We start from the raw sequence: 12,500 nt of genomic DNA, 5'->3' as shown, positions 1-12,500 counted from the left end.
GTCATGATCATACAGTGTGTGTTTATAGTGATTGAACTGTGTACAGACTATAATTTGTTATCTTGCGATGTCATTATAAGGTATTGGTCCATTAACTGAGAGTCAGTTCCATACAGGAGCTGTTAAAGCCTGTTTGATTTATGATGATGAGTAGCCTTGAAAAAATAGCACATAGCCTATGTGAGTTTCTCAGTTACAGGTGAAATAAGCGTGTATATGTGTTACAAAACAGTTACCAAACCCTACCAGAACTAAGTGTGCGCCCTTGAATGCACACATTCTGCTCCCCCGTCTCTTAACTCGAACCTGCTCCTTTGCTTTGAAGCCTCCTCCCAAAGGCCATTTGGTTTTGCTTTCATAGTGTTTCTCTAAAATACTTTGCTGCCAGCAACTGCTTCACAAAACGGTTTTCTTTTCGGGGAGAGTTATGGCTTCCACAATGTGTGTGTGTGTGTGTGTGTGTGTGTGTGTGTGTGTGTGTGTAATGTTTGCGTGACAGTGATAAATATTCACTGCCTAAGCAATAATCAACAGTCTCTCTCTGAACTTCTTTCTTTCTCTCTCTCCATACATTTTGCTCCCATAAGACACTGGGATTTTGTTTCTGACATTCAAACTGAAACAGGCTCTGTTTATCTCCTCTGTTTCTCAGTTACATCCACAATAATATTATTTTGCCATGTTTTCAATCATTAATTTTCTGGGTGTTAATTCAGCTCTATCCCTCCATCCTCCCGGAGGTTCAGTGTGCTTTCATCCCTCCATCACTCCTCTCTGTCATCCCTCGCTCCAGTGCCTCTCACAGGCCAAACAGTCACACCCTGAGGAACGCTCACAAAGCAGAGAGAAGAGAGCATTTCATACCTCCAAATCTGTTTGTCTTTCTTCTGTCTCTTTCATTCCTCTGTATTCCCCCCAGGTGAGAGAGGAGAAATACCTTTTTAATTAGTGTATCAAAGCATGAAAGTGATGCTCATTTTTCAAATAACAGTCAGAATTTCTCCTGAGGGAGCGCTTGTTTATTTAATCTTATACTTATTTATTTGCTGTTCAGAAACAATAACTGGGGAAAACAATGAGCAAAGCAACATGTGATGTTGACAAAGGTGTGTGCACACATGCCAACACACACACACTGGACTAAACACCCCAGTGACCTATGTCCAGTTCAGTAGCAATTAATTTGAGGTCATCCTCTTCTCACTGACAGGGCATGTTGGCGATGTGGCCTGTCCTATTAGACTGTGACCATCTTTATTATCCAATCACTGCTCTCCATTCTGGCCTCCATCCAACATTAGAGGACACAGCAAGAACATTTTATCTTCACCTCCTCTTTTAGCCTTACTTTATCCTTTCTCTGAGGGAACATTAGGAATAACAAAAATAAACTGTTCAGCAACAAAAAAAAAAAAAAAAAAATGTGGATGAGTTCATTTTCTGGCATTGGGGAATTTCACTGTCAACGTTACTTGCAATGAAATTTTAAAGCTTAAGCTGTAATGCCTTTTTCTGCCAGGAGCCTATTGGAAATGTTGCAGCAATTAAACGGTAATGGGGATGTTTTTAAGGCTTGGATCATTCTGGCACTTTCAAAAATGAGATTTTGTTACGCCAGAGACAACAAACTAGCATATTTGCAGCACGACTTAATGAACAACATTGCAATGCAAGAACACCGCTGTCACACCAATGGCTGTTATTAGTAATTCAGTGACGACTCTGAGTCTTCTTTTTCCCCCGCGGAGGCATGGATCAAAACGATGACCTTGTGTATCAAAAACATCTGCTGTACTAGCACACTGAATTACCTGCATCCCAGTGGGGTAATTAGTCTTACCAAGGATGTTGCAGCACACATCGTATCGATTGTGATTTAATGACTGTCTTGATCCTATCTCCAAGTCCAGTCACATACCATTGGTTTCAGCAGGGTGTAGATGTTTGTGTCGTGTGAAGTAGGGATATGCATCAACGGATGTGCAGCTTAATCTATGAATGCATCGATTATAAATTCTGCCGATTCAACTGAATTGATCTGCTAAAAGAAGTGAATTGCTCTGACTTCGGCCTGAATCAATATGAGATGCTTTCAAACAGATCATTCACAATTCACCTGGACTTTTGACTTTATTTTTGTCAATATAGTTTGTTTTAGAATAAATAACATTTCAGTAATTCTGCTTAACCAATTGGCCAATGTTTTTTTCTTTTTTTTTTTCTTTTCAAATGCAATGAATAAAAAAATTCTCATTCTTAAATTATTTATTTATTTATTTATTGGTTTATTTAATAGGTACAATGCATATTCATGAACATTTGCGTGAAAGATACACCCATGTAAATATGCCAGAATTAGCATCTGTAGTTCCTAGTCAGGTGACATAAAGACTAACATAGAGACAAAGACATCAAACAGAGCAAAACAGACAAAAAACAAACAAAAGAATGGAGACACAGGAAATTAAATGGTCAACAAGTGATTCATGCATCAAATTGAATCACTCTCAAACCAGTGATCCACATCCCTATACCCACTGTTTGAAAGAAGGCTATCCATACATAGCATGATGATGTAAATTTTAGATAATTAGGCTATAGGGCATGAATGAATTTGTAAACCCATACCTGATACTCCAGAAACAATTTGATTTTCCAAAAAACATTTGAAAAAGTCTCATCCATTCTTCTAAAATGACCAATGGAGTGGAAATAAAACAATGTCGTTTAATATCTTGAAAGTGCTGGAAAAAGAAATTATCTCTAAGTGATTGGTTCTCAATCACTTGGTATTTTTCCACCTTAAATGTATACAGGGGTGTATGAGGATAAGCCTATTCATTTCTCTGTGCTATGCAAATATCATCCATACGCTTCTAGCCCTCTTCTGGCAAGCTGTGTTTGCCCTGTGGCTCCCCGAGGGCTCCCTGTAGACTTTGCCAGTAGCAGAGAAAGAGAGAGAAAGAGAGTGGAGGTGGATGGAAAGTCAATATATGAACCTACTTCATCCACAGTCAAGGGAAATGGACACGCAATGAGCAATGATTGGAGCGAGGCAGAGGTGGACCTAGCAACACAGCAGGTTCGAGCATAGCAACCACAGAGCACTGTAACTGTAGAGGTGGTCATTATGGAGCGCGAGGGCAGATTAATGTCCACTGGCAATGTGATGCTGCCACATCATCACACACGCAGAAGAGCAAAGCCATGACTGCTGGGGTTGGAGCTGTAAACACACACACACACACACACACACACACACACACACACACACACACACACACACACAGACACATACACACAGTGAAGTCGAGCGAGGAGATGTCTGCTCTACCTGTTGTCTTTCCAACCCCGTCGCCAGAAGAAAATGTCACCATTTATTTTTCTACAAAACAATTATGTGGTAATGTCAACGTTTCTGAACCGAAAATACGCTGCATATCAACATTTAGACTTACAGCCAATGTCATAATGGTTAGAGTTAGGAAAAGGTCACGGTTAAGGTTAGGAAACTTTGTCATAATGGTTAAGGATAGGAAAAGGTCATGGTTAAGGTCAGGAAAATGTTTGTCATAATGGTTAAAGTTCGGGAAAGGTCATGGTTAAGGTTAGGAAAATGCTTGTCGTCATGGTTAAGGTTAGGAAAAGGTTAATGTTACAATATGTTAGCTAATATTTGCTAATAATAATGTTAGCTAAAAACAAGCAGCTCTTGCTTGACATGGGACTCAAACATCAATTTGCAGAAGCAAAGTCCTGTTGATTGTGGCATCCATCACCCCACCTGCCTCCTAAAACACTTAGTCCTTTTTTGCTCACTTTATACACTTAATATGTCAGGAAACTTGAAAACATGACATTTCAGCGTATCCTTGGTTTGCAGAAATGTAAAATGCCAACATTTTTTCCTGGCGACTGGGCTGGTCTCTCATAATCCTAACCCACTCAAGTCATTTCTCATTATTTTCACAAATTGCTTGGCATAGCATTTCAAAATTGCAAACACTGTTGTGAGACGCGCATTTCTTGATACACACAGCGCACATAAAAAGCTACACGTCCAAAAGCTTACAAACTGAGAAAAACATTCACATTTATTATACATGTGCACACAGAGCACACACTCAAGGATGAAAACGGTTTTCGGCTTTGACACTGTCAATTCAAATGGATTCAAGAAGGCTAATACACTTTTAATTTAAGGGGATAAAACGATATTTCTAACTACTTGTTCCTCGCCCAATTTTGAAACACTGCATTGTGCAAGAAAAGTCATTTTGAAAGCTGATACAGCCCTCAATGGATCATGACTTGGCCTTTTAGTTTACATCAGGAAAACTCATAGCACACACACACACACACACACACACACAAACACATACACACACAACATGCCTACATACAGCAGTGTGATTTTTCTCTCAACTCAACTCAATTAACTCAAAGCGAATTAATTCAAGCAGTGAATTTTCATTCATTTGCAGAAACAAGGTTTTAAAAAGTTTCCTTTAAAAAATAAAGGGTCTTAAAGGAACAGTTCACCCAAAATCCCCAAAAGTTATTGAGACATTAGTATGCACATATCTGCAGACCCCCAGGCCGCCTCTGTGGCTGGGCTGCCAGAAATGAACCTGTCTTTAAAACAGAGGACAGAAATGGACATTTATTATTATTATTATGATTAATTTATTTTAAAATGATTTCATTTTATTTGTTTATTTTTGGAGGGGGTGGGGTGGGGTGGGGGGGCAAATAAAGATACATGTTAGATTTTCCCACAATCACACAGTGTATCAGGATGGACAGATTGTACCAGTGCTTGGGTGAACTGTTCCTTTAAGATGATGTGTACCCAACCGCATCATTTCCACACTATCAGTGCTACAGAATAGATATGCTCTGTTTGAAATTATAACACGTGACACTGATGTTCTCTTGTTAATGCTGTGGTGTCATCTTGATGCCCTCGCTCCTCTCCGTTAGAGCTCTGCCCTCACCATCTGTCTTCACCTCGACAGAGTGATATCACAGCACCCAGGGGTGGGAAAAGGACAATGGCCGGACAAATCTGTGGCGGCAGGGGTGTGTGTGTGTGTGTGTGTGTGTTTAACTGTCACACCTTTGGCAGTTGTTACTCATAAAATATTATCCCCAGAATACACACGCCACTCTAGACAACATTCATGACTTTTCCTTCTCTTCACCTATAAGCTCAACAATTCAACTTGCTTGTCTTTTCAGTCTCAGCGCCAAGCCGCTTCTGATGAAGAATCATTATATCCATTTTACACACACTTACACAAATCCTCTCCGCTTATTCATTTGGCAACCTCTTATCAGCACCAGGTGACCTCATTCATTCACAAAGCGTGATAGCACTATCAAGGTAACTAACGCAGTTTGGAGTGAGAAAAAAGGGATTTTCACTTCATACGCTCAGTGTTGTGAAAGGACAGGCGATATGGGATGCCATTTATATTGCTCATGTGCATTGACTCGTTCACACACCAATGAGGAAGAAAGGGAGACGGGAGGAAGGAGTAGAGCAAAGTGAAAGAGAGGTGGTAGAGTGTGCTGCAGTGCTCCTGCATTACAATTGATTGGTTGGTTTAACTACCAGTGCTGCTCACTCAAGCTTTAAATAGATGGATAAGACTCTCTTCTCTTTTCTTCTCTTCTCTTCTCTTCTCTTCTCTTCTCTTCTCTTCTCTTCTCTTCTCTTCTCTTCTCTTCTCTTCTCTTCTCCTTTCCTTTTCATCGAAACCCCCATTACATCCTTTTTTCCTCACCTCTATCCAGTTACTGCACCCCTCACCCTTCCTCTCCTCTCCATTTTACTCCTCATGGCTTCCCTTAATGTACCATAATCATTCGGTCCACATCAATAGAAAGAGATCACACATGCACAATTTCATTGTTCCTCCCAATGAACTCAATTTTACTGTTTATGAAAATGTTTTATCTGGGCATTCGCCTGCGTGTAATGCTCTGTATAGTTGTGTGTGCATGCATAAACTGATTTTTTGCCTGTGTGTGTGTGTGGTTTCCCATTTGTCTCGCATAGATGAGGTCAAACACTAATCCAAAGTTGTCCTGCAATCCTTTGTAAACCAGATACCATCATCCCCTCCTTCCTGCCTCCCTCCTCTTCCCAACTGCCCTCCTCCACGCTTCCTCCCCCTCCCTCTCTCTCCTCCTTTTCTCATCTCTCATTTCCTCACGGTAGCAAAGTCATTTTGAAGTGGAGAGAAATCAGATGAGTTTCCTCCAGCGCTGATAGATAGAGCTGAGGCCAGGCCCAAATAAACAGGAGATAGAAACACGGCGCAAAAACACACACACACACACACACACACATAGAGATATAAGGAGGAAGGTTGACATGTCTCTCTACATTAAATGCAAAAGCACTCATGGGGTTGTAAATGTGTTTTTTCATCTGTGTGTGTGTATGTGTGTGTCTTTAGGTGAACAACTCTTGTGTGACAATACTGCACAGTATGTGTGCATCTGTGTGTGACAGAGAAAGAGGAAATGAGTGTATTCCTTGCCAGTGACAGATGTGTCAAGTACACTATGAATCTCTTCCTTTGAGACTATCTGAGCTTTAATATCTTTATAGCATGCATGTTCACTAGCACCTGGTTTCATATGTTGCAGAGATAAAGGAAGCTCTCCCACATTCTCTGACAGGTCCAGATATGCAGTGTCATGTTTACAGTAGGTATGTGGAGGTGTTTGCTCAGTCTTATGTGTGTTGGTGAGATTGTGTGCTCACTCTGTGAGGATCAGAAAAGTAAACAGGTAGTTTGACTGAGTCTCTGGCTGACTCCACAGTGTGATCTGACTGTAATAAAGCAGCATGTAAACAGCAGCGCAGTGTGTGATCAGGTCAGAGACTGGTTGGTTTCCATATCAGACACCAGCTGTGGCTCAAACACAAGTCATTAGGCCCCCTAATGAAGACAAGACCACTCTTGTCTTGTGAAATTAGCAGCCACATGCTAATGACTTGTACATAGCAGAGGGCTTTGATTTATAAACTTAGGCTTTGAAATGTTTTTTCGTCCTCTCAAAATAGTCAAGGCCTTTATGTGAGTGTGTTTTTGTGAGAGAGTGTGTGTGAAATGAAGATGAGCTTTTCCTCACCTCTTTGACTTTGATCTCATGTTTGTAGCTTCTTTCTTTTGTAGTTGTTGGTTTTTAGTCATGATGAGGGACCGTCTCCCTCTGTCCCGCACACCTGATACAGCCTGTTTGATTGACAGGCGCACCATGACCATCAATGCAGAGCCCACTGCCTGATGTCAGCTTGATCTCCACAACAAAACCTAAGTTCTCGGTCCTTTACTGCCCCTTTCTCTCTTCCTACCTCTCTGTCACCTGTGGGTGGGTTTGTGCTGTTAGCATAGCGTGAAATGACACAATGCTCAGAGTCAATGAGCTGCTTTGATCTCTGTCACCTTGGACACCAGCCAGCTGTGCTTCACTGCCACAGCAATATTGTCACCGTGGATATTGATGTTGAAGAAGATGGGGTTGGCACTCGGAAAGAATAGTACTCATTAAGATGTCCACACTGCAGAAAACTTACTTTTTCTTTATACCTTTCACTTCTTCTTCTTCTTCTTCTTCTTCTTCTTCCTCTGTTTCTCCGACTTTCTGTCATTATTTTTCTGCCTCCACTCTTGCAGTCAGTAGAACATGAGAGTCTGCCATCTGGAAAATTGGAAGAACAGTTGGCTTCAGCTCAAGACAGAGGCTGGGATAATATGTTTGCTGCATTAAGGCTCGCATATCAACGGAAAACATTTGCCCTTGATGCTTTCAGCTTCGACACAAGACATGCTCATTATGCTGATTCTCTGCTTTGGTTCTGTTCAGCAGCTCAGGAGATGAGGTTTGTCCCTTGTCTCTCCCTGTAGGTCCAGATGTCACCAAGGACCCCTGTCTGAAGGTGCGCTGCCCTCCTCACAAGGTGTGTGTCAGCCATGACTACCAGACAGCCATCTGCACCAATCACAAGCAACCAACCCACAGGTGAGAAGCACTCATTACCAAAAAAAAAATTCACCAAGAACATAAGGGACCCTACTTGACTGAACTCAACATCAAAAATGTAGGTTACAGAAAAGCAACAGAATGCCTCCCTCCTCGTCTTCCTCTTAACACCCTTAAATCAATTACAAAATGGTAAGTGGGAGTAAGTGTTCATCACTCAAAATCACTGATGCTTATTATGCAAACTTGTGCTGCTAGAGCAGCTCCCATGCCAGGAGACAAAAATACGACCCAGCACAGCAAAGCATGAAATAAAGTAGCGTTTTCCCACTCACTCAGCAGCGAGTGTTAGCTCTGTGTACGACTGAGCTTCAATGACAGACATGGAGAAGGAGTAAACCCTACACCAGTTAATTTTAATCAAATTTTTCATCACACTCCTCCGACCTCGAAGATGACAGTTTGCCCCATCAGCACACAATTTGCTTGTGTTTTCAACCTTGCCATGCTGCCAATTTTATTATTGTTATTATTAAATTTTTCAGATCAAGAGGCATTACACCTAAAAATACAACTGAATGCTGCTTCGTGTCTGTCTTGGGTGTAATTGATTTCATCAGGGGGGAAAAAAAGTAATATTTGGTTTTAATGGCTTCCTTTTGTGTTACAGTAAATTAATTTGAAGCCCGATTTGCTGCTAAGTGTTTCAAACAAATTATTCACCTGAAATCTCTATTTTCCCGACAGCATCACCCGCTGAAGCTTTGGAGCATGATATTGTTTCATCTACACAAGTTAAATTAGCTGTTGTAATTAGCATAACAATGACTCAGTGTCCTCTCAGAGGGCAAATCTAAACTTTGCAACTCTCAAGACATCTGCAAACAAATGTTATGCAACATTTTACAGTTTATGCAAGTAATTCCCACTCCTCAGCTCGCACAAAACATGTTAAACACAATGTTCTGCTCTGCTGGGTTTATGAGAAAAAAGGAAAGACTTGATAGGAGAGGTACAGAGTTGGATTTTAGATAGAGGAAGAAGAAGAAGAACACACCTATTTTGTCCCAAAGGTTATATGAATTTAGACAAGCCTCTTGTGATGTCACTTCATGTTACATCATGTCATGTAGGCTATATTAGAGCTAACTACCCACTAACTAGGACACTCTTTCCATTTGGCAGAGATGATTTGGTTTTCCAGACTGGACTATAATAAATTGATGTGATCAAGTAATGATAATTTTCACGTAAAATGTATTGCAAATGTCAGATGTGTGTTTATTGTCAAAAATCTTATCTTTGAGAAACTTATTGTCATTTTCTCCATCCACCATTATTTTAAATGGTTGTTGGGAAAATTTAGTTCTTCTACTTCTTAGCTGATGCTGCCATATGGTGACCAGACGTCCCGGTTTGTCCCGCTTTCAAGCTCTGTTTGCTCTGTGCTGAGTCCCAGCAAATATCTATAAAAATGTCCCAGTTTTCCACAATCACGATCAAATTGTCCTGCTTTTTCACTACTCATGCCCACAATTCAGACTTAACATATACATATTACATGCCCAAAATAGTCATCAGTTTCTCCTGAATCTAGTGGTGCCAGGGTTGAAGCAATTTGGCACTCTAGTTTTGATGCTTAGACCCTCAGAAGCCAGCGACGTCATGTTCAACACAGACTTTGTTAACAGAACCCACAGAAATATCTTGCTCTACAAGCACTTCATGGATGTCTTTGTTCTCACATTTCTAAACAAACACAGATGTGTTATGCATCAAAAATGTTCAGCGTTTTCCTCTGAATCTAACAGTACCAGGGTCAAAGCACTCTTGACTGTGTTTTAGTGGATTTTTGGGAGACATGAAAAAAGTGCATGAAAGTGAGGTACACTTAAGAGCCCCAGTTGGGGGGTTTGAAAATTTGGACACCCTATGGACACTGCCAGGCATTGCTCACTTTCCTACTCAGCCTAAGAAACCACTGTGCTTCCTTCAAAATCAGCCAAAAGAAGGGAAAAAGGACGCTTTCTATGTGTCCTACCTGAATGAGACAGTCCTGCAACCTCAACATTTTTACTCTGTCCCTAGAAACCTAAATAGGGAGCTTCCTTGCATTTTCGACAGAGACAAAGGAGGAGGGAAGGAGAGGAAAGGAAAACAGATGCCACTTGTTCCATGTTACCTATTCTGCCATCACTATTTTATTCATCGATGCTCTAGATGCATGTCTAATCCTCCATGATATTGATTGTGTCTCGGCTGATGAGTTTCATAATTATAAGAGCCAAGGACCCGGCTGACACCCTGCCTGGTATTTGAATGTAGTGGTTTTACAGAGCGCAGATGTGCGGCAGTGTGGAATCTCGCCCTGTTCGTCTCAGTTATTGATGTTCACGTTCCATCATTTGCTGTTGTCACATTAATTTCTCTCTAAAGAGTCTTTGTTCTGTCAGGCGGCTGGTTCGTATTTCAGTTTGCAGCAGGGTGTTATGTGAGAGCTCTTAGAGAGGAGATTGCTGGGAGATTTGAATCAGATGTAATTACACTCATTATTGAAAGGGGTTCAATGGACCAATCAGGTTTCTCCGTGCTCCCACTGACCCTAACAAGCAGGAAAAAAACACTAAAGCTTTTTTTTTTTTTTTTTTTTACTGGTGCAATACAACACAGCAAGAGAGAAATTGTCATGATTGTGCCTCCACAATTACACAATTATTGTCTAATTGTTATTCTGATTCATACTTTGTCTCTTTTCTCCTGTCCCTTTTCCCCATGCTTTCTATTTCAAGTCTCTGTGTGTGATCAATCTGCGATCAATCTGCGAGTTCTCCTCCCAACACACACATTTATGATTGTTTGAGGGCAGTATTTGACAGAATGCAGAATCTATATTGATGATGGTAGATATTGTGCTTGTTATTTGTGTGTGAGTGGGTGTGTTTGTGGGTGTAATTGAGAGCAGGAGTTAAGTCCTGTCTTTTGTTTCAGTGAATAATAATTCAGGACTGTCTCTCTTAGTGATACTGAGTAACCTCTCTGTTGTCCTGGCTCTCCCTCTCAGCGTGAAGCCCAGGAAAGGCAGCTCAGGCCACAAACAGAGGCTCGAAGCTGGTGCTCATGGGAAATGTAGGCCGTGCTCGGTGCTCCAGTCCAGCCCTGTGTGTGGATCTGATGGCCACACTTATTCCTCCAAGGTGAGAGCTCCCTTCTTTTTCTCTCCTTCCGTCTCAAACCCTCTCACTCATCCCTTGTTGCGTAATTCTCTAAAAGTGAGTCACTCTCTTTTCCTCTCATTTTCTGAGTAACGGTTTGTTTTCAGCCTTAAAAGACAGAATTGCTACAAAACACAGCAGTGCTTGCGTCATTGCTAGACAATATTGAAATTGAAATGTTTGAAATTATGTGTAGGTTTGTTTATTTGTTTGGTAATGAGAGGTGACGAGAGTGTACGTCTGTTACTGCATCCTCCTCGCCTTTCTTCCTCTCATCTCTTCCCTCCAACCTTTGTTTTCTCTACTCTCTATGTTTTGACATAAACTTTCCTCCTCCGCTGTGTTGATCTCAGCAGCCAGATAACAAGTTCCATTGAGCAGGTTGAACAAATGACTGAAAACAGGGTGAGCTACAAAGAGCCTCCCCAGCAGCAAAAATTATTTCTGGCTCCATCCAGTCCTAAAAACCGACTTTAGTCCCAGTTCCAGCCGCCCTTCATCATCTTATTCTCATACATATTTATCAACACATACAGCTGCACACTGACACAGTCACAGGATCAGAGAAAAGAAAGGTGGCACGTCAGCCTTGATGCTGAGTCAAGGAAGAGGAGGGAGAGGGAGATGAGAAAGAGGAGTGGGAGGAATATCAGGAAGATCAAGCCAAAACGGACAACAAAAGATGTCAGTAAATCGGTAAATGCAAAGCAGCGATAAAAGAAGCCTCTGTACAAAAGGTGCAGATAAAACCAGGTGACCATGTGAGACGATGTGAGCAAAAAACCTTTTCATGTGTGTGTGTTCAAGCCAGTAGCGGAGGAGGCAAGGCAGACCCTGCATCAGTTACCCTGTGTTAAAACTGCAAGCAGCTTGGTTGATGGGTAGTTGATTGTGGCCATTGTGAAAGGCTCTGATTGCGATTATTCAGTCTTGTGCAGCTACAAAGCCAACCATGTATTTTTCACTACTTTGGTGATTTATTTGACATTTATGTAACCAGGCAAGTCAATTAAGAGACATGTGACAACCTTGCAGGAAGCAAAATGCCTCTTGATGGTGAACTAGGAGAAAGAGCCAAAAATAAAGAGACAGGACAAGAAGATTATACGTTTTTCAGAAGGGTGATGCCTTATCCGGTGGCACTAGAGGAACGGTCATGAGGTCGCCAATTTGACATTTTGTCCTAAGGGTGGAACTAGAGAAAAGGTTATGGGGCCACCAAAATTAAGAGGAATTAAGAGGAGCATGACTGCATTCAACAAAATGTCATGTCAGTCTGTCCAATAG

The 12,500-nt window shown here is 41.3% G+C and overlaps 1 protein-coding gene across 4 annotated transcripts in view; it reads left to right on the top strand.

Annotated features, from left to right (window-relative positions):
* The window catches only part of LOC115366725 (testican-1-like), a 109,942-nt gene that overhangs the window by 72,312 nt on the left and 25,130 nt on the right, over window positions 1-12,500 (top strand). For all 4 annotated transcript variants that reach the window (XM_030062308.1, XM_030062306.1, XM_030062307.1 and 1 more), the window contains 2 exons: window positions 7,926-8,040; window positions 11,063-11,195. In XM_030062308.1, coding sequence (XP_029918168.1) covers window positions 7,926-8,040; window positions 11,063-11,195 — 248 coding nt within the window. The remainder of the gene's footprint in view (window positions 1-7,925; window positions 8,041-11,062; window positions 11,196-12,500) is intronic.

Source organism: Myripristis murdjan, chromosome 10 (assembly GCF_902150065.1).
Source record: "Myripristis murdjan chromosome 10, fMyrMur1.1, whole genome shotgun sequence".
Lineage (NCBI taxonomy): Eukaryota > Metazoa > Chordata > Actinopteri > Holocentriformes > Holocentridae > Myripristis > Myripristis murdjan.
The sequence above is the reverse complement of the archived record's forward strand: the minus strand, read 5'-3'. Positions and strand labels throughout refer to the sequence as shown.